The following is a 20,510-nucleotide window of genomic DNA, read 5'->3' as shown; positions in this document are numbered from 1 at the left end:
CGTTTTGTGCCAAACCTGGTCATTTTGGCACCTGAGGACTACCGGAGGCTGAGGCTCTGTCTACTCCCTTTGCTTCTCCCTGGGGTGGGAGGATCACTATGGGATTTCAAACTGCCCCTCCCCTCGATTCATACACTCACAGATTTCCTGATCCATTCAAGGCACTGGGTTTTTATTTTGGAGTGACGAGGTTGAAGCAGGGCCTTGCTATGTAGCAAAAACTGGTCTTGAACTCACAGCAATCCTCCTGCCTCAGCCCTTCTGCCTCAGCCTCCCAAATACTGCCATTATAAACATACACTGCAATGCCTGGCAAGGTAGTGGTTCTCACCTGGGGAAGGGGGGGCATTCTGCAATGTTTGGAGGCTGCACTGGCTTAGGAAGGACTACTCCTGTCATCAAATGAGTGAAGCTCAGGCACCCACCACCACTGCCTCAGCCCTTCTGCCTCAGCCTCCCAAATACTGCCATTATAAACATACACTGCAATGCCTGGCAAGGTAGTGGTTCTCACCTGGGGAAGGGGGGGCATTCTGCAATGTTTGGAGGCTGCACTGGGTTAGGAAGGACTACTCCTGTCATCAAATGAGTGAAGCTCAGACACCCACCACCCCCCGCCCCGTGCACAAAACAGCCTCCCAACAGAGCCTGTCCAGCCCAGGTGTCATTCGTGCCATAAGAGAAATCCTGACCCAAGGGCCTCTGGTCATGTCTCTGAGGATGGATTAGCACTCGCCTCCAAGCTTAGGGCTGTGTCCCCATGATTAGTCACAGGGATACAAAGACCAAAGCCGTTGCCTCTGGTTTCCATGGCAGATAAATATGGAGATACAAGTTTCAGAAGAAACTACAATACCACATGACTTGTTTTCATGGATCTTCCCACTGGACTGAAGACAGCAGCCACTGAAACCTACTTCCGTGCCACCCCCAGCCCTGGCCAGCATCCAGAACACAGAATGGCGGTGAGGGCAGGTAGCAGAAGGAGAGAGGCAGTGACTGTCATTCTGTGTCCTTGGCACCCAGCGCTGCTCCTGGCATCCAGGAGCCATTAGGCAAATGTCTCTTTGAGTTCATGAGTCAACAGCCAGACTATGAGAACCTAGAGGCCAGGTTCTGTGTCTCTTCTTGTGTCCAGAAGGCTGGGCTAGCATGTGCTCAGTCCCATACATGGCCATCAAGCATCTCTTGCATGCTAGAGCTGTTATCTCCGGGGCAGAGAAGACACACAGGTTGGCAGAGCTACAGCCCAGAAGAAGCAGCCAGCCAGCCAGCTGCCTTGGGTCCTCAGGGAGATGGAGATGGAGGAACTTGTGAGGACAGTCCTGGTCTAGCCAGGGAAACTTGGGACTCTGATCTACTCATTATCTCACCTTGAAATAATGAGTATAATTGATGTAGCATCTCTGCAGCACCTGGGACATGGGGGCCAAGAGTTACTGTACACAGGAGAGAGCACGGGACAGAGCAGCCTCTGGCTGAGAACCACTGCCTTCCCAGGCATGGTGTCTCATGCCTGTAATCCCATCACTTGGGAGGCTGAGGTGGGAAGACTGCTTTGAGTTGGAGGCCAGCCAGGGCTGCTGTGCCTTGCCCCCATCCCAGAATATATCAGAGCTTTGCCTAGTCTGCACATCCTCTTGCTCCAAGTGGATACTGAGTGTCTGAATGCGTCCCCCAAACTTCCCCATTGTGATGGTAAGAAGAGGTGGGGCCTTTAGAGATGACAGGCCAAGAGGGGAGCCCTCATGAACAGACCCAGGAGGGCCAGCAAGTTGACTCAGTGAGTAAATGTGCTTGTTTGCAAGCCTGCCAACCTGAGGATGAATCCCTGCGACCACATGGTAGAGAGAGAGAACTGATTCCCACAAGTTGTCCTCTGATCTCCACACCCATTCCTTAGCACACACACACAAACAAATAATAAATAAGTAATTAATTAAAATAGGAGCTGGAGAAGTGGCTCAGCCACTAAGAGCCCTTACGACTCTTATTTTTCTTTTTGGTCTTTTTGAGACAAGGTCTCCCTATAGCCCCAGTTGGCCTGGAACTCAGAGATCTGCCTGCCTCTGCCTCCCAGGTGTTAGGATTAAAGATAAGTGCCAACACACCCAGCATATTTGTTTTCATTTTATGTGTATGAGTGTATTGCCTGAATGTATGTAAGTGCACCCGTGTTGTACAAAGCCCACGGGGGTCAGAAGAGGGCATTGGATCCCCTTGAACTGGTGTTAGAGATGGTTGTTAGCCTCCATGTGGGCGCTGGGAACTTTGGGAACTCGGGTCCTCTGCAAGAGCGGCCAGTGCTCTTAACCACCATGCCATCTCTCCAGCAATGCCTGTAACTCTAGCTCCAGAGGATCTGACTCCTCTGGCCTCCTCAGGCACCTGCACTCATGTGTACATACCCACACAAAGACACACACACACACACACACTTAAAATAAATCTTTAAAAAATGTAGAACAATAAGTAAAAATAAAAGAGACCCAGATTGCTGGCCAGTACCTTCCAACATATAAGGGAGCCATAACAAGGAAGGGCCCTTCAATGAGGAGCAGACCCTCACCAGACACCAGATCTGTGGGCATCCTGACCTTGGACTTCAGCCTCTGGAACCATGACAGTCAGGTAGCCTGTCACTTGGTCCGTGGTGAGCGGTCCTAGCAGTGTGACTGGGCAGTGGCCTGCCATGGAACGGCATTCTCACCCTGCCTTTGCTCCTGTCACTCCAGTGTGCTGGGCTGGTCCTCACTTGTGATAAGCATACTGCCTGGTGTAGGGGAGGTCTGGGTCTCAGCCTGAGTGCAGAACCCAGAATGCAGTTCCTTGGGCTGCCCAGTGCCCCTGAGAAGCAGGTGCCAGGGTTGGAGAGATGGCTTGCTGGTCAGCCAGTCTAGCCAAAAACAGCAAGCTCAAGGTGCAGGTATGACTTTTCACTTTGAGAGTTTTGAGACAGGGTCTCACTATGTAACCCTGACAGGCCTGGAACTTGCTATGTAGACCAGGCTGACCTACAACTCACAGATCCACCCACCTTTGCCTCCTCAGTGCTGGGATCAAAGGCATGTGCCACCATGCTTGGCTTATTTTTGTGTAATGTCTGTGTGAATGTATGTGTGGGTGCCTAAGTCCAGAAAATAGCATCAGATCTCCTGGAGGTGGAGTTACAGGTTGTTGTAACCAGCCTGACAAGGATGATGGGAACCAAACTTGGGTCCTCTGGAAGAACAGGAAGTCCTCTTAAGCATCTCTCCAGTCCTTATTTTTTTGGTCTTATTGAGATAGGGTCTCCCTGTAGCCCCAGCTGGCCTGGAACTCACTATATAGACCTGGCTGGCCTCAAACTGAGATCGGCCTGCCTCTGCCTCTCAAATCCTGGGATTAAAGGCATGCACCACTACACCCAGCTTATTTTTGTTTTTAAATTAATTTTTTGGGTTAGCATACAAAGTAATGGGTTTTATCATGGCATCTTTCCTCAAAATTTTGTGTGTGTTGTATGTATATGTACATGAACATTCCAGTGCTTCTGTGGCGGTCAGGACAACTTTCAGGAGTCAGTCAGTTCTTTCCTTCTGCCACTTGGGCCCCTCATCAAAGCATCTTCATGTGTCATTTTCTCATTTATTCCTCCATCCTTTAATAGTTTTTTTTTTTCTTTTTGAAACAAGGTATCATGTAGTCCAGGCCGGCCTGAAACCCAACTATGTATTGGAGGAGGATCCCGAACTTCTGATCCTCCATCTCCAAAGCAGTGGGATTATAGACATTTGCCACCGTGCCATTTTATGTGGTACTGGGACTTTGTGAATGTAAATCGGGTACTCTACCAACTTAGCGTCATCCCCAGCCCTCCATTTTACCCCCAATCTGTAGTGCTGAGAAATCAAATCCAGAGCTTATACTCTGGGCCCTTCTTTCCTTTTTTCTTGGAGGAAACAAGATCATGTTATGTAGTCCAGGTTGGCTTTCAACTCCCATTCCTGTTCCCTTAGCCTCCCAAGCACTAGGATTACAGGTATGCATTCCTATGCCTGGCCCTTCATTAAAAACATTTTTGTAGCTGGGAGTGGTGGTGCACTGCACACCTTTAATCCCAGCACTCGGGAGGCAGAGGCAGGCAGATCTCCATGAGTTCAAGGCCAGCCTGGTCTACATAGTGAGTTCCAGGACAGCTGGGGCTACAGGGAGACCCTGTCTCAAAAAGACCAAAAAAAAAAAAAAGAAAAATTTTTTTTTGTAAATTTATTTAATGTGAATGAGTACTTTGTGTGCAAGTGTGTATGTGTGTTATTTGAGTACCTGGTGCCCAGGGAGACCAGAAGATGCTGGATTTCCTGGAACTGGAGTTATGGCCTGGATTCACTATGACCAGGCTGTCCTTGAACTCACAGAGATCTGCCTGTCTCTGCCTCCCAAGTGCTGGGATTAAAGATGTATGCCACCATTCGCCATCATCTGAATTCTATCAGATGTCTACCTAGAACCACTGCATACCTTTGCTCACCAATAACTCATGAAAGTATCTACTGTACGTTCCTCATTGAAATGTATGGTTTTCTTCTTTCCTGTTTATAGTCGTTTCCTTTGTCCAAATGTGCTAGTAACTGCTTGGCTAGGCTTTGTTTAAGTATATGCAGAGTTCCTCAGACAGGAAGCACTCTGTAGAGAAAACAGCCAGATGTTTACCATTAGGATGCTACACTGCCTCAGATAACAGAAGCAGCCATTGCTAGGGCTGACAAAATGGCTCAGTGGATAAAGGTGTTCGTCGCTTTGCTGCCGAGCCTGGAATGCATTCGGAGAGAACCAACTCCACACATTCTGAACAGAATGGACTGCTGCAAGTTTGCAACTAACCTCCATACAGTAAGTGTAAAACATAAAAATAAGGTAGCAATCACACCAGCTTAGAAAGAAAAACAAGAACATTTTGAAAGCTACTGCAATGGTTTTATTAAACACGAACACACTTATTTTATGTGAAATGCAGTAAGTTTCTTCTCTGCCCTGTGAAACTGCACTCCAGAACATGTTCACATAAGCCCACTTCCAGCCACAGGAAGGGGAAGGAAAGAAAGTGCAATTCTGAAAATATTGCCACAGGCTGATTGTGGGGATGCACACCTTTAATCCCAGCACTGGAGACCAACCTGGTCCACACAGTGAGTTCCAGGCCAGCTGGGAAACAAACAGAAACTAGGCAGAAGGAGGTGGCTCCCTGGCTGTCTGCCCACAGGCCCAATACTGCTTATGACCAACAGGAAACAGTTCTGCTGTGCTCTGGAAGTGCTTCTTCACCCCCTCCATCCTGGGGTCCGAACTGTCTTACTTGGAGTTTCTGTTAAGAAATCCTACCCTGATTTACCTCCTTGTCAGTTTTCTCTCCTTTTGAACTAAGTGGCAAAGCAGGAGCGCAGTGAGTTTCCACTGGGACCGTCTACAGAGGGAACCTTTCTAAAGCCACAAGCCAAATGCACAGCTGCAGACAACAGACTCTGAAAACAGGTCCAGCTGGAAATACCTCCGTACCAATGAGACTCAGTCACTCCGCATCTGTGGATTTAAAGTGATCATCATCCACAGTAGAGTAAATGTGCCCCTCGTTGCTCAGGAAATCCACTGCTTGCCTAGAAAGAGGAAAAGGGGGGATCATTTTCAAACCAGTCCCTTTTAAATATGGCGCAGTAAGCAAACACCACTTATTTCCACACTGTATCTCAGCTAAGAGTTCAGTGATTTTGTTCAAAGAAGCCTCTTACAGAGAAAAATGTCAGTTAAGACCACAGGACTGAGAATCCCCAGACTGGCCACTAGGGCTGCCTTGGGTCCCTTTCTCAAATTGTGGAAGGCAAGATAGAAAGAGGACCTAACTTCAAACACTAAACGCAGTGAGACAAAGCCCCGAGCTGTGGCCAGCCTGTACACGTAGTGTACTGGGAACAACTCCCCGTCTCTGAGTCAGGCCTCTCCACCAGACTGAAACTCTCTTTGCTCCCCCTCTGGACAGGAAAGAGAATGCAGAACAGTATGACACCTTCGAATCCTTCAGGTCCTCAGAGTCCGTATCAGTAAGTCAGTATTTACCCAGCATCTCAGTGATTCTGTGCCTCCTCCCCACAGCAACCGAGAATGTCTTTCTTCCCTAGGCCTACAGGTCTGAACTGTGAGTACCACCTATCTGTAGTCCATCTCGGATCTCAGTTTGACAGAGAACCAGGAACCTGCCTGTCTGAAATGGAAGCAGGCCCAGAACAATCAATGAGGATGCAAGAGCAATGCCTACCGAGTTCTCTAAATCTCTTCATAGCTCATCCACTCCTCAGCAGCTGCAATCCACAGCTTTCCCTTTTTCTTTTTGTGTGGAGACAGGGTTTCATGCAGTCAAGGTTGGCCAGTTTTACTTTTTTTTGGTATTTTTTTGAGACAGGGTCTCCCTGTAGCCCCAGCTGGCCTGGAACTCGCTATGTAGATCAGGATAGCCTCAAACTCAGAGATCCGCCTGCCTCTACCTCCCAAGTGCTGGGACTAAAAGTGTGTGCCACCGTGCCCAGCTCCAGCTTTACTTTTAAAACTCACTTCTCATTACCAGGAAAGTGTGGACAGAGGAAGTGGGCATAATTCTGAAACTCTTAAGTCATGGTATGCAAACACTTACTTGATTGAGGCTACAGGCATGTGCTGGAGCTGTTTCCTCAGATCCTGAAAGTTCAATCCTTCAGGTCTTGGGCAAGCCTTAATCAAATTCAGCACCTGGAATTCAAAGTAGAAAGGCTTTAGCAACTACTCTGGATCAGTTTGCTTATGTAAACCTGAGTCCTAAGCCAAGTGGATCTTTTGTTTTTGTTGTTTTTTTGGGGGGTCATTTTCAGCTGTAGCCCAGCTTTCCTGGAACTCACTGCGTACACCAGGTTGGCCTTGAACTCACAGAGATCCGCCTGCCTCTGCCTCCTGCATGCTGGGATTAAAGGCATGCACCCCCAAGCCCAGCCAGGTGGATCTTTGTGAGTTCAAGGTCAGCCTGGTCTACATAGCAAGTTCCAGGACAGATGGAACCATAGGGAGACCCTATCTCAAAACAAAACCACCACACCCCAAAAAAACCCTCCCAAACACAGGACTTCACTGTCTATACTTTGCATTTCTGGAAACATTCAGCACTTTACCTGGTTTTGGGTCACAGTGAGGCCATTTGCTGGCATGAAGCTATTCCCACTGAAGTTTCCTGAATCACTTATTCCTGGGTTGCTGAGAGATGTTCTCCCTGTTGGTGGCTGAATTAGAAAATGAGTTCAGAACATTAGAAAATCCATCAAATTAAACCCATTTCAAATAACTTGTTAGTAAGCAGCTATGAAACAATTTAAGCAGTTTTCCCAGTAACTGTTTACACAGAAAGGTCAAATACTCTTCCCCTCTGAAGTACATTAGAAAAAGAAAGATGATACTCCTGGTTCTCCATGGTGTAAGGAGCCAGGGGAGAAAAGAGCACTGAGAAGAAAGTTACCCAGAGAACAGCTATAAAGGTTTCCTTGCAACTCAGTCATGAAGCACTTACTGTCACGGAACACTGCTGGGAGAGGAAAGGACTGTCTGAGGAAGCAGATTACTGGCAGGCTTGCCTCGTATGCCCAAGGCTCTGGGTTCAATTCCCAGTACTACAAAAAAAAGTTCTTAAAAAAAAATGGGGTGGGCTCAGTCAGACGTGGTGGCACACACCTTTAACCCCAGCACTCGGGAGGCAGAGGCAGGTGGATCTCTGTGAGTTCGAGGCCAGCTGGGGCTACAGGGAGACCGTCTCATGAAGACCAAAAAAAGGAGGGGAGGGTTCTTTAGTTACTCCTATCTGCCCACCCACTATTTGGATTCTCCCAAATACACCTCTGAAGCTATTCCTACCAAAGTCACCAATGATTTTTCAGCTACTCAACAACCTTTTAAATTTTCTATTATTTTATGTGTGCATAATCTGCTTGTGTGGGTACACATGCCACAACACATATGGAGGCCAGAGGAGAACTTTCTGGAGTTGGTTCTCTCCTTCCAACTTAATGTGGATGGAGTCACATGGATTCCAGGGACTGAACTCAGGTTTATTGGGCTTGTGCTGCAAGTGCTTTTTACCTGCTGAGCCATCTGCCAGCCCTCATCACTGACCTCTCAGAAGCAGACACTACCGACCATTCCCCTTCAATGTCTCCGCTAAGCTTCACATGATATTCTTACTTGTTCTCAACCTCTATCTTCTCAGTATCCTTCACTGGCTCTTTCCCAAAGGCTGCCAGTTCCCTGAGGATTTCATTGCAGACCTCTGCCTAGGCTACAAATCCTCACTACTGGCAGCTACCGAGGTATGAGACTTTAATCCTTTCAAACTTGTTTGCCCTGAATTATCTTGGCTCATAGCAAACCTATGCCCAGATCTAGTCCTGTAGATCCCAGTCATCTTTGCATTTCTACCTTCACTCTCCAGAACTATTAATTCCTACCACCAAGTAATCAAGTTGATCCTCCTCACCCTAGTCTCCTAACCTTTTGAGCTCCAACCTCCCTTTCCATTGCTACAATTCATCAACTCCTATGATCGTGTCACCACTCTACCTAAAACCCTCAAGTGGCTCCCTGTAAAAATACAAAACATCTAGACATTCAAGTATCCAAGAACTGCCAGGTATGGTAGTACATATCCTTACTCCCTGCACTCAGAGGCAGATTTCTGTGAGATAGAGGGCTAGCCTGGTCTACACTGTCAGTTCCAGGCCAAAAGTAAAAACAAAACGACAAAAAAGCATTCAAGACTTAAAACTGGAAACCAAAGTTGTATTTTATCTTTTTTTTTTTTTTTTCCCTGAAACAGACTATGTAGCTAGCCCAGGCCAGCCTCTAACTAACTTGAGATCCTCCTGCCTCAACCTCCTCAGTGCTGGGATTCCACGTAGTCTGTCACTGTGCTCTGCTGTACTGTTTATTTTTTGTTACATTTAAATGTGTGTGCCTGAGTGCCACAGGTGAAATGGAGGTCAGAGGACAGTGGGCTAAAGTTGTCGTCTTCTCCCACCATATGGGCCTGGGGATCCAGCTCAGGTCAGCAGGCTCAGTGGTAGGCACCATCCCTGCTGACCACACCCTGACAGTGTCCAAACCAAGCTAGTCCTTTTCTTTCTTTTGGCTTTGCTTGTGTATATATTTAAGTGTACATATGTGCACGTGGAGGCCAGAGGACAATCCTGATGGTGGTTCCAGTGTTGTCCACTTTTTTTCCCCTTTTCTTTTGAGACAGTTTCTCCCTGGCCTGGAACTTGTCAAATACTCTAGGTTGGCTGGTCAGTTAGCCCCAAGGACCTGCCCTTTCCCAACACCCTAGCATTGTGATTACAACAAGAAGTCATCAAGCCCTGCTTTGTAAACATTTTTAAAGGATTTATGCATGTGTGTTGGGGGGTGTACACACATGTCTGCACACATGTGGATCTGGGGATCAAACTCAGATCCTGAAGCGCTTTACCTAAAGCATCTTCCCAGCTGCTTGGCTTCAGCTTTTGACCCATTACCAATTATTACACCAACTGCACTGTTTTTTACACAAGTCCCTTAGTCTTTGCACACTGCCCGGTGGACAGTATTTTCTGTTTTATCTATTAGACTAAACGACAGAGAGGACTGGAGAGATGGCTCAGTGGTTAGGAGCATGAACAGCTTCTGCAGAGATCATGAGTTCAGTTTTCAGCACCCACATCAAACAGCTCATAACTGGCTGTAACTCCAGCTCCAGGAGATTCAAAGCCTCTGGTCTCCTTGGGCACCTGCACTCACGTACGTATCCTCACAGATACAGAAGCATACACGTAATTATAAATAAAAATAAATCTTGGAAAAAAAGAGAATGACAGACGCTCACGTATACTGTGTAATCACAGCACATGAGAACAGGGTGGAACGCATTAGGAGAACTTCTATCCAGGTAAGAGATCATCCAGTCCACAAATGTTCACCAATGTCCACTGTTCTGAGGTGTTTTTATAATGCAATTGGTTGAAAGCAAAATACTATCTGTTTGGAAGCTTTTTCTCAGTATAGACTAAAAATCCCGGAGTTGTGAGCACAGCCGTCTAGGGATCAGAAGGAACTACTAGCTCTTAGAGAAACATGAGTGTCCAACCTAGACTCAAATACAGTGGCAGAGCTCATGGAGAAATCTCTTGAGGACCTGGGTAATGCCTTTTTGAGGCTCAACATTCAAAATTTCAATGTGATAAAAACTAGAAGAGTAGAGCAACCTATTGGGCTGGAGATGGCTTTGTAGTAAGAGCCCTTCTGCTCTTCCAGGACTTTGGTTCAGTTCCCAGCACCCATACCAGGCTGCTCACAATTATCTCTAACTCCAGCTCCAGGGGATCCAATGCCCTCTTCTGGTCTCTGCAGGTATAGCACACACCAGGCATACATAATAAACATTTAAAAAAAACAAAAACACTAAAGGGGGGCTGGAGAGATGGCTCAGCGGTTAAGAACTCGGGCTATTCTTGCAGAAGACCCAGGTTCAAATCCCAGCACCCACATGGTAGCTAACAACTGTCTATAACTCCAGTTTCAGGGGATCTGACAGCCTCTTCTGTCCTCCGAGGGCATCGCACGACACAGGTGCACTTAACTTACCTGCAGGCAATACACGCATACACATAAAATAAAAATAATAAAAAATTTTTTTTTTAAAAAAGCACAACAATGCAGAGTGCAGCTGCTCACCGGGTTGTTGGATTTGCTCAGCATCATGTGTGCGTTGACCACTTCAAGAATATGTGTAGTAAACTCATTCATATCTTCCAGAGGAATAATCTTGAAGGCTACCAGGCTCTTTTTGTTCTACAAAAGAGGAAAATGGAACCAAAGGATGAACATATTCAAGTTAATTTCAGGCCAAAACACTGGAATTACAGATGTGTACTACCAAGACGTGTTCCATGGGTTCTGGGACCCCAAATCAGGTCTCCACATTGGTACAGCAAACCTTACCCACTAAGCCATCTCCCGGTCCTGTAGCTATCATCCTATTTGGACTTTACCTGAAAAGACCTGAGGTGGCCAGCCACTTTCACATATGTTTCTGGAGGAACCACAGTGTTCTCACCACTGGCATCCTAACAGAAAAATATAAACATGTCACAAAATATTTATTTATTTATGGATAGGGTCTCATATAACCCAGGCTTGTCCTCAAATTCAATATATACCAAGGATGACTGTGAACTTCACATCCTCTGGTCTCTACCTCCCAAGTGCTGGGATTAAAGGCATGCAGCCACTATGCCTGGCCTTGCACACATAACACTTTAAAAATTTTTGGGGGCTGGAGAGATGGCTCAACAGTTAAGAGCTGATGGCTGGTTTACTCTTATAATCACAGTGCTCAGGAGGCAGAGGCAAGAGCCCCAAATTCCAAGCCAGCAAAGAATACAGTGAGACCATCTATAAAAATATAAAAAGCCAGGCGTGGTGGTGCACGCCTTTAATCCCAGCACTTGGGAGGCAGAGGCAGGAGGATCTTTGTGAGTTCAAGGCCAGCCTGGTCTACATAGTGAGTTCCACGTCAGCTGGGGCTACAGGGAGACCCTGCTTCAAAAAAAAAAGTGGCATCTCAGTGCTTACCAAGTCTGCACTTCCTGCTGGTATTTTGCCTGGTCTTCTATGAATTACTTATCTTTCTTTACCCATTTTTCTAAGATATAGGGACATTTATTTTAAAATTTATTGTTTTTTATTTTATGTGTATGTGTGTATTGCCTGCATGTAGGTAAGTGCACCCGTGTTATACAATGCCTGCGGAGGTTAGAAGAGGCTGTCAGATCCCCAGGGACTGGAGTTACAGACAGTTGTTAGCTGTCACGTGGGTGCTGGGATTCGAACTCAGGTCTTCTGCAAGAACAACCAGTGTTCTTAACCGCTGAGCCATCTCTCCAGCCCATGCTGTGCAGTTTTTATTAAAACATGTTTTCAATCTATCAGTACGCTTCTCACTCATTTAAATACAATTCATTCATTTATTTAAGGCCCATTGTGTGAATGCACTGTTCTAAGTGCTGGAGATGGAGTGGTGACCAGGATAAAAGTCTTTTCTTAGAACTTACCTTCTATGCTCTCCTGTCACTTATCTTTAAATTGTACATGGTATTTTGGGGAAATTTAAGGCTTTTATTTTATGTAGTGAAATCTATTTAACCTTTATGGGCTTTACCTTTGGTATCTTATCTTTTATATTAAGAAAAACCTCCAAAAGATTAAAGTTGAACATCCAGAGTTCCAAAGTAACCCCACCTTGAACCAAAAGCAGTCACTTACATCTGTGTCAACCCACTGGCGAACATCCATGGGTACAGCTGTCATATCATCTATTTTGTAGACAATGTTGGTTGGTGCCTTCTCTGCATGTCTGATTATTCCCACAATAATGACCTGGTTAGGAAAACAAAACAAAGAACAGGATTTGGTTTTCCTAGGAATCAAGGCAATATATACCCAAGTGTAAATGACTAAGGAGCCAGCAGAAGAGGGCTTAAATCCCCTGGAGGTGGAGTTACAAGCAATTGTGACCTGCTGATGTGGGTACTGGGAACAGAACTAGGGTCCTCTGGAAGAGTAGGAAGTGTTCTTAACTGCTGAGCCATCTCTCCAGCCCCACCCCCTTACATACTTTTAAATGCAGCAAGATTTCTTTGTTCCATTTTTCTTTGGGCATACATGTATGCCTCTGTGGCACATGTGCATGTGAGTGGGAAGGTGTGTGTGCCTGTACAGAAGCTGGAGGATTGGGTGTCCTACTCTATCATTCTTCAGTTTACTCCCTTGAGACAGTGTCTGTCACTGAACCCAGAGCTAGGCCAACACCCTGCAAACTCCAGGTATCCTCGTCTCTCACACCCACAGCTCTAGGGTTACAGGCATACAGGGAGCAGTGCCTGGTGGTTTACATGGATCTTGGGAGCCAAACTCTGTTTCTCTTACTTACACATCAAAGCACTTTTTCACAGAGCCATTTTTTCCAGCCTCTTATTTCTTCTAACAAAACGGCTCTCCTGCAAAGTTTTTTACGTACCTGTGAAATCTCAACATTCCCAATTTTGAAAACTTCATCAGTCAGAGTAGCAGAAAGCAGCTGAGATATGGTACAGGGCACTATGTGCTGGGCTCGGGCTCTCTGAAAAGTACACACAGAATCAAGTGAGAAAAGAGAGCACTCATTTAGTCCTTGTCATTCATCAAGCACTCTGAATATGCCACAACACTGAATTTTCAAAACCACATCGTCCTTGCTTCACAGGAATGTGAAGATCAGAAACATTTAAAATGCCACTTTTGAATTTAATTCAAACCCACATTCATCCGTGACGTCAGAACGCCTGGTCAATAGGTAAGTTTGAGCAGCACTGGATTCACCAAAATGCCAGAGTAGGGAAGAGTGGAGGCAGGATAACCTGCTGTCAGACAGACCTTCAAGAAGACATCCCAGCTGGGCTGGAGAGATAGCTCAGTGATTAAGAGCACTGACTGCTCTTGCAGAGGACCTGGGTTCAATTCCCAGCACTCACAGGGTGGCTAACAACCATCCATAACTCCAGTTCCAGGAGATCCAATGCCCTCTTCTGATCTCCTCGGGCACTGCCACAACACAGGTGTACTTACACACATGCAGGCAATACACTCACATACATAAAATAAAAATAAATATTTAAAATAATGTAAGTGGTGTGTGGTCATGCATGCCTATAGTCCTAACACTTGGGACGTAGAGACAGGAGAATCATGAGTTCAGGGCCATCCTTGACCACGTATCAAGGTCAAAGCTAGTCTGACCTCAAAATTTTTTTTAATTAATAAGCTGGGCATGGTGGCACACGCTTTTAATCCCAGCACTTGGGAGGCAGTTCAAGGCCAGCCTGGTCTCTATAGCCAATCCAGGCCAGCTGGGGCTGCAGGGAGACCCTGTCTCAAAAAGACCAAAATAATAATAATAATAATAAAATAAAAAATAAAAAGTGGGTAGTGTGGCAGATCACTTTAGTCTCAGCATTCAGAAGTCAGAGGCAAAGGGATCTCTGTGAGCTGTAGCCTCACCTACATATCAAGTTCTAGGCTAGGTAATGCTACCTGGTGAGACCCTGTCCCAAAAATAAATAGGCGGCTGGGAGAGACGGCTCAGTGTTTAAGAGCACCAGCTGCTCTTGCAGAGGACCCATGGTGGCTAACAACCCATGACTTCAGTTCCAGATCCTTCACCCTCTTCTGACCTCTGGGGACATTGCATGGCGCAGGTGCACTTACATACATTGAAGCAATACACTCACACAAAATAAAATAAAAAATTTAATTGTTAAAAGGGGCCTGGAGCAATGACTGGGCGGGTAAAAGTGCTTGCTGCCAAGCTTGAAGACTCGAGCTCGACCTCAGGACCTCTCTATGGAAGGAGAAAAGCGACACCCAACAAGTTGTCCTCTGACCTCCACCCGGGCCCGCGGCATGCGCGCTCAAACACACTTAAGAAAACCTAAGTTGAAAATAATAAATGTACAGCACCTCCCTATGCGAGCCACAGCCAAGTCAGCCACAGCTTTCGCGCTAGCTTTTGTTCAACACCCCGCCCCCACGCCCTCCCTTTTCCGGACGTGGCGAAGCGCATCAAAACAGCAACTTTGCACCTACAGATCTCTTCTCTGCCTGCGACGGGGTCGGCGACCCGAAGCCCCCAGGGGACTGGGTATAGCCGCTCGCTCCGCCGTAGCCCGCGCCGCCATAGCTCGCACCGCCGTAGCTTTCGAATCCACCTGGTTGAGAACAAGGGTCGTTGAGGCTCCGCAGCCTCACCGCCGCCCACCGCCTGGGCTGCCCATACCGCAGACACCGCCCTCGGGCTCCCGGGCCTCCCCACCGCCCCGGCCTACCGCCGCCCCCGCCTTGTCCTCCTCGCAGCCCCAGTATTACTATTCCACATCGTGGCCGCTCCGTCCGCGCGCTCCGCGACGTCCTCCGAAGTGTCGTGGCCACTCTGTAGCTACTTTGCACTGGCGCCACAAGCTTCTTCCCGCGAAGGACGGAGCCAATCGGCGTCTAGAACGTTTCTGGCTTCAGCCAATCAATGTTCACGGATCTGACGCTTATTCCGGTATCTAGGACCTGCTGCGGAAAAGCGCACTGCCCAGAGTAGGGACAGAAGCCTGGGTGGCCATCTTTACTGAGGGCAATTTCCCCTCCTGGCGAAGAAGTGGACTGTGAGATGTTGATAGGATGGTGTTTCAAGTAAACAGCCAATTAAAAACAGTATTTCCGCAAGCCATGTAATCCAACCCCCATCAAGGCGGACACTGTACGTCACTTCCTTTGATCTGCGCCCTATTATTTCCGCCAAACGGGCTGTTTTTAAGACGTCATTTAAAGATCTGGGGAGGTGGTGAAATTGTTTGGAGCTGTTCTCGCAAAGGACCTGGGTTCGGTTCCCAGCACCCGCAAGGCGTCTAACAACTGTCAACTCCAGTTTCAGGGGGTCCTACACACTCTTGCATGCACGCAAAACACACTAAGATGGTTTTTAAAAAAAGACGCTTAGAGTTCAAGGTTAGCCTGGTCTACGAAGCAAGTTCCAGGCTATTTGGGGCTTCAGGGAAACCCTGTCTCAAAACAAATTAATTAAAATAAAATACTTACCAAGCAAGAGTGACAGTCTGAATTTGATCCTAGAATCTACAAAAAGCCAGATGGGATTATACATCTGTAATTCCAGCACACCTGTGGCAAGATGGGAGCCTGAGTCAGGAGAGTCACCCTCCAGCAGGCCTGTAGTACACAGAGCTACAGAAATAAGGAGAGGTCCTGCCTCAGCAAGAACCAACTCCTGAAAGTTGTCCTCTGAGTTCCGCATATGTGTAGTAGCATAACACACTTGCACTCACAAAGTAAAAATTTTAGAAAAAAATTTTAAACGTTTATTAATACTTCAATGGTTAACCAAATATAGTCCATGGGTTCCTAACCCATTTTAAGTGCTTTTTCTGAAATTACAGGCACTTTTTAACACTTAACATTTATTATTTTTTAATATTTTATTATTTTTATTTTATGTGTATGAGTGTACTGCCTGCATGTAGGTAGGTGCACCCTTATTGTGCAATGCCCTTGAAGATCAGAAGAGTGTCAGATTCCCCTGGAACTGGAGTTAAGGACAGTTGTTAGCTGCCATGTGGGTGCTGGGAATCAAACCCAGGTCCTCTGCAAGAGCAACCAGTGCTCTTAACTGCTGAGCGGTCTCTCTAGCCCTATACATTTACTTTTTAAAATATTTTATTACTTTTGGCTGGGTGTGGTGGCATATGCCTTTAATCCCAGCACTTGGGAGGCAGAGGCAGGCGGATCGCTTGTGAGTTCAAGGCCAGCCAGGTCTACAAAGCGAGTTCCAGGCCAGCTGGGGCTACAAGGAGACCCTGTCTCAAAAAGAACCCCCCCCAAATTTATTACTTTTAATTAATATTGCATGAGTGTTTTGCCTGCATGTATGTAAATGCATCCATGCGTGCAATGCCCACAGAAACCAGAAAAGGGTGTCAGGTTCCCTGGAACTGGAAATAGGGACAGTTGTTAACTGCCATGTAGGTTCTGGGAATCAAACACTGGTCCTCTGGAAGAGCAGCAAGTATTCTTAACACGTGAGCCATCTTTCCAGTCCTATATTTTACATTTATTAACTCGATTTTTGTGAGATATGTAGGTACTAGTCTTGCCCCAGTTTTACAGATGAGACAACTGAGGCACAGAGGGGCTAAGTTGTTGGAGTCTTCATTTGAACATAGGAAGACAGAGTCTATCAACCAATGTAGTCACTAGAACTTGGTCACACATTGAAATGTCAACTAGGGTTCTGTCAAAAAATACTGAATCTGGGGCTGAAGCGATGGCTCAGTGGTTAAAAGCACTGTCTGCATCCAGGCACAATGGCACATGCTTTTAATCCCAGCACTCGGGAGGCAGAGGCAGGCGGATCTCTGAGTTTGAGGCCAACCTGGTGTACATAGTGAGTTTCAGGCCAGCTGGGGCTACAGGGAGACCCTGTTTCAAAAAGGCCAGAAAAGGAAAGAAAAGAAAAGAACTGATGGGCTGGAGAGATGGCTCAATGAATAAGAGTGCTCTTCCAGAAGGTCCAGTTTCAATTCCCAGCATCCACTGGTAGCTAACAACTGTCCTGTCGGGAGCCGCTAATCATTGAGCTGTGTCAGGCTTGTTTACTGAGTGTGTGTTATGCACACCAGTATCTAATCTGCCTTATTAGGAGGAATATGTTTATATGGAGAGCCTCACAACACCTGCAATAGTGGAAGCCTTTGATCTGACCGCTCCCTGACCCTCAGATACAGGTGGGGAAAAGCAGCAGTTGTAACTAATTGAGTTCTTCTGTATAAAAAGACAGTACTGAAATAAATCGAGGCTGCAGTATTGACTGTGAGCCCTCCCAAGCATCTTTTCTGTCTCCTTTCCTTTCTTTCAATCCTCACTCCCCCTTTCAGGTACTGTCCGTTTTGGCCGGCTGGCACCGGCACTAACTCCAGTTCCAGAGGATCCTATGCCCTCTTCTGGCCTCTGTGGGCATTGCATGACCGTGGTACACACGTACATGCAAGCAAAGCATTCATTATATATATTAAATAAATAAATAAATAAAAAATAAGATAGAGAACAACAGAGGAAGACACCTTTCATCTCCATGTGCGTACACAGACACAGAGAGACAGACACACACAGCATCACAAATCACCAAGCTTAGAGGTGTGTGTGTGTGTGTGTGTGTTTTATGGTATACTATGAAGTCTCTCAGATACTGTCATTAGGTATTTATTCCTAGTGGGGTATGGTGCTATATGCCTATAATCCCAGAAATTGCTGAGGCAGCAGGATCTTGAATTTGAGGCCAGCCTTGGATACATCATAGCAAGACCCTATCCCAAGTATCCACCCTTGCCCCAGGGCTGGAGAGATGCTCAGCAGTTAACAGTACTGGCTGCTCTTGTAGAGGATCCAGGGTTGGTTCCCAGCACCCTCATAGCAGCTAACAAGCATCTATAACTCCAGTTCCATGGGATCCAACAACCTCTTCTGAACTCCATGGGCACTGCATGACACAGGTGCACTTACATGTATATATAGACAATACACTCATAAAAAATAATAAATATAACATTTAAAAAAAATTCCCCCAAGTGGCAAAAAAGTTTACCTTTTCGGATCATTCTTTCCCTACCAATTATTTTACGGCCTTTTCACCCTCATGCTTCAAAATCTTCAGTGGCTCTCGATGACTGAAAGGAAGATGTTCAAGATCCTCAGGATGGCATCCCCATTGGAACCATCTCAGTTCTAAGTTTATATTTAGCTCTGTGAAATCTGTCTAATGTCCATTTCTCTCCCTAAACTATGAACCATCTTTGTTATTGTTTCTCTAGAATCTGGCACAGTGTCTGGCACCCAGGAGTTCCTTCATATTTGTTGAATGAGCGAGTGAATGAGTTTAATGAATGAATGCAGAAGTGTGACATACAGTGCTTTGGAGCACTGGGCTGGGCAGTAGCATCTGTAGATGCTATCTTCAGGCTGTCAATCCTGCTCTTGCAGTAAGCCCTCTGTGGACTTGAACCTCAGATCTACCACAACTGCAGTCTGGCTTCCCAAAGGTCACTGGTACGTGGACCCATTCTCACAAGGACTTTGCCACAGGTGTTGACTTTATATGCACAGGTAAGGTTCTAGGACAGAAAGGGCTATGAGGGAAATGAAAGTATAAAGAGTACTTTTATCGGCTTCTTTTCCCGTTTCCAAAATATAAAAAATAAAAATAAATAAAAATAAGATATTTTTAAAGGGTTAATTTTATTTCTTTTTTTTGAGACAGGGTCTCCCTGTAGCCCCAGCTGGCCTGGAACTCACTATGTAGACCAGGCTGGCCTTGAACTCACAGAGATCCACCTGTCTCTGCCTCCTGAGTACTGGGATTACAGGCGTGTGCTATCACACCCAACCTGAATAAAATATTTTTTAAAAAAGTTAGGGGTAGCTAGTGAGACTCTGTAAATAAATAAATAAATAAATATATAAATAAATAAGTAAATAAATGAGAAAAGAAAGCAAGGCTGTGTACAGGCCATAGGAGCAAGTCAAAAAGCATTTCCTCCATGGTCTCTGCTTCAGTTTCTGTCTCCAGGTTTCTGCCCTGGCTTCCCTCAAAGATAAAATGTGATCCAGATGTGTGAGCCAAATAAGCCCTTTCTTCCCCAAGGTGCTTTTGATCAGTCTTTTTATCACAGCACCAGAATCCAAACTGGGACACCATCTTAATGGCCCTTTTTTTTTTTTTTTTTTTTTTTATTTATTGAGACAGGATCTTACACTGTCACCTTGTTGTCCTCAAACTTGTGGCAATCCTCCTGCCTCAGATTTCTGAATGCTGGCATTATAGAAATGTGCCACCATGCCCAGCTTTCTTGTCAGTTTGACCTGACATGCTTTTCTGTAAAAAATGATGGAGATTGTCTGAAAATTACAGTTGCCGCACGTCACATACATACTTGAGGCAATTTGAAGAGGGGGCTGTTTTATACATAAGAAAACAAAGTCCAGCAACCTGAGATGGCTCAGGGGATAAAGTGCTCGCTCAACAAGAACAAGAACCAGAGTTGGGATCCCTAGAATCCACATGAAAGCGAGTGTGGTGGTTGCTATAATCTCAGCACTGTAAATATAGAGCATGGATGTCTGGGGTAAATAAACAGGAGAGCTATTGGGAAAGACACTTGTCAACCTCTGGTCTACACATACCCCCCATACACATGCATGTGTGTACACACACGTACCCATATACATTTGAACACACATGCAAACATAATACATACACATGCATATGCCCAAAAAAGAAAGAAAAGAGAGAAAGTCCGAACCATGTGGATTTTCCATTCTGTTTACCTTTCTAGCCAACCCAGCAGAGATCTAAACAGCTATTTAGTCTCAGCCCAGGAAAAGCCAAGGTAATAAACAGGCTGCCTTCTACACACACAATGATGCCTTAAGAGTTGGTGGTGGCCATGGTAATGGGGCCTTGTGGGCACACTGATTAAAAAGCTGAAATATTTAAGAGAAGCCCCATACCCAGCCAGAAGATGGGTGGGGCTCCAGTATCCCCTCTGGATGAGCTTATGAGGAGCTCCCTGCACCTCCAACCCTCATTCCAGTTCAAAGTCTAGCGGTTGCCTACTTCCTGCTCAACCCTGGGGGAGATGGCAGCCCAAGGATCCTTGACTGGCCTCCTTCCCCACTAGTTCCTGGGTCACCTTCCAAGCTGACCTCAGCATGCCCTAGACATTGTTTGGTACTTCCAAATCAAGCAACCGGCTCTGACACAAGAAAATCACTTGTGGGACTGGAGAGATGTCTCAGAAGTTAAGAGCACTGACTGCTCTTGCAGAGGACCCGGGTTTGATTCC

At 46.2% G+C, this 20,510-nt stretch overlaps 1 protein-coding gene across 1 annotated transcript; it reads right to left on the bottom strand.

Annotated features, from left to right (window-relative positions):
- Window positions 1-4,942: 4,942 nt before the first annotated feature.
- Rpa2 (replication protein A2) lies at window positions 4,943-15,106 on the bottom strand. Its single transcript, XM_008847970.3, has 9 exons — window positions 14,977-15,106; window positions 14,698-14,819; window positions 13,094-13,195; window positions 12,340-12,453; window positions 11,067-11,141; window positions 10,750-10,866; window positions 7,170-7,277; window positions 6,662-6,756; window positions 4,943-5,633 (listed from the first exon to the last, which is right to left on the bottom strand). Exons 1-9 carry the CDS (start codon window positions 14,984-14,986, stop codon window positions 5,549-5,551), a joined length of 828 nt encoding a protein of 275 aa, XP_008846192.1. The 5' UTR covers window positions 14,987-15,106; the 3' UTR covers window positions 4,943-5,548.
- Window positions 15,107-20,510: the final 5,404 nt, after the last annotated feature.

Source organism: Nannospalax galili, unplaced genomic scaffold, assembly GCF_000622305.1.
Source record: "Nannospalax galili isolate Female #2095 unplaced genomic scaffold, S.galili_v1.0 scaffold23, whole genome shotgun sequence".
NCBI lineage: Eukaryota > Metazoa > Chordata > Mammalia > Rodentia > Spalacidae > Nannospalax > Nannospalax galili.
The sequence above is the reverse complement of the archived record's forward strand: the minus strand, read 5'-3'. Positions and strand labels throughout refer to the sequence as shown.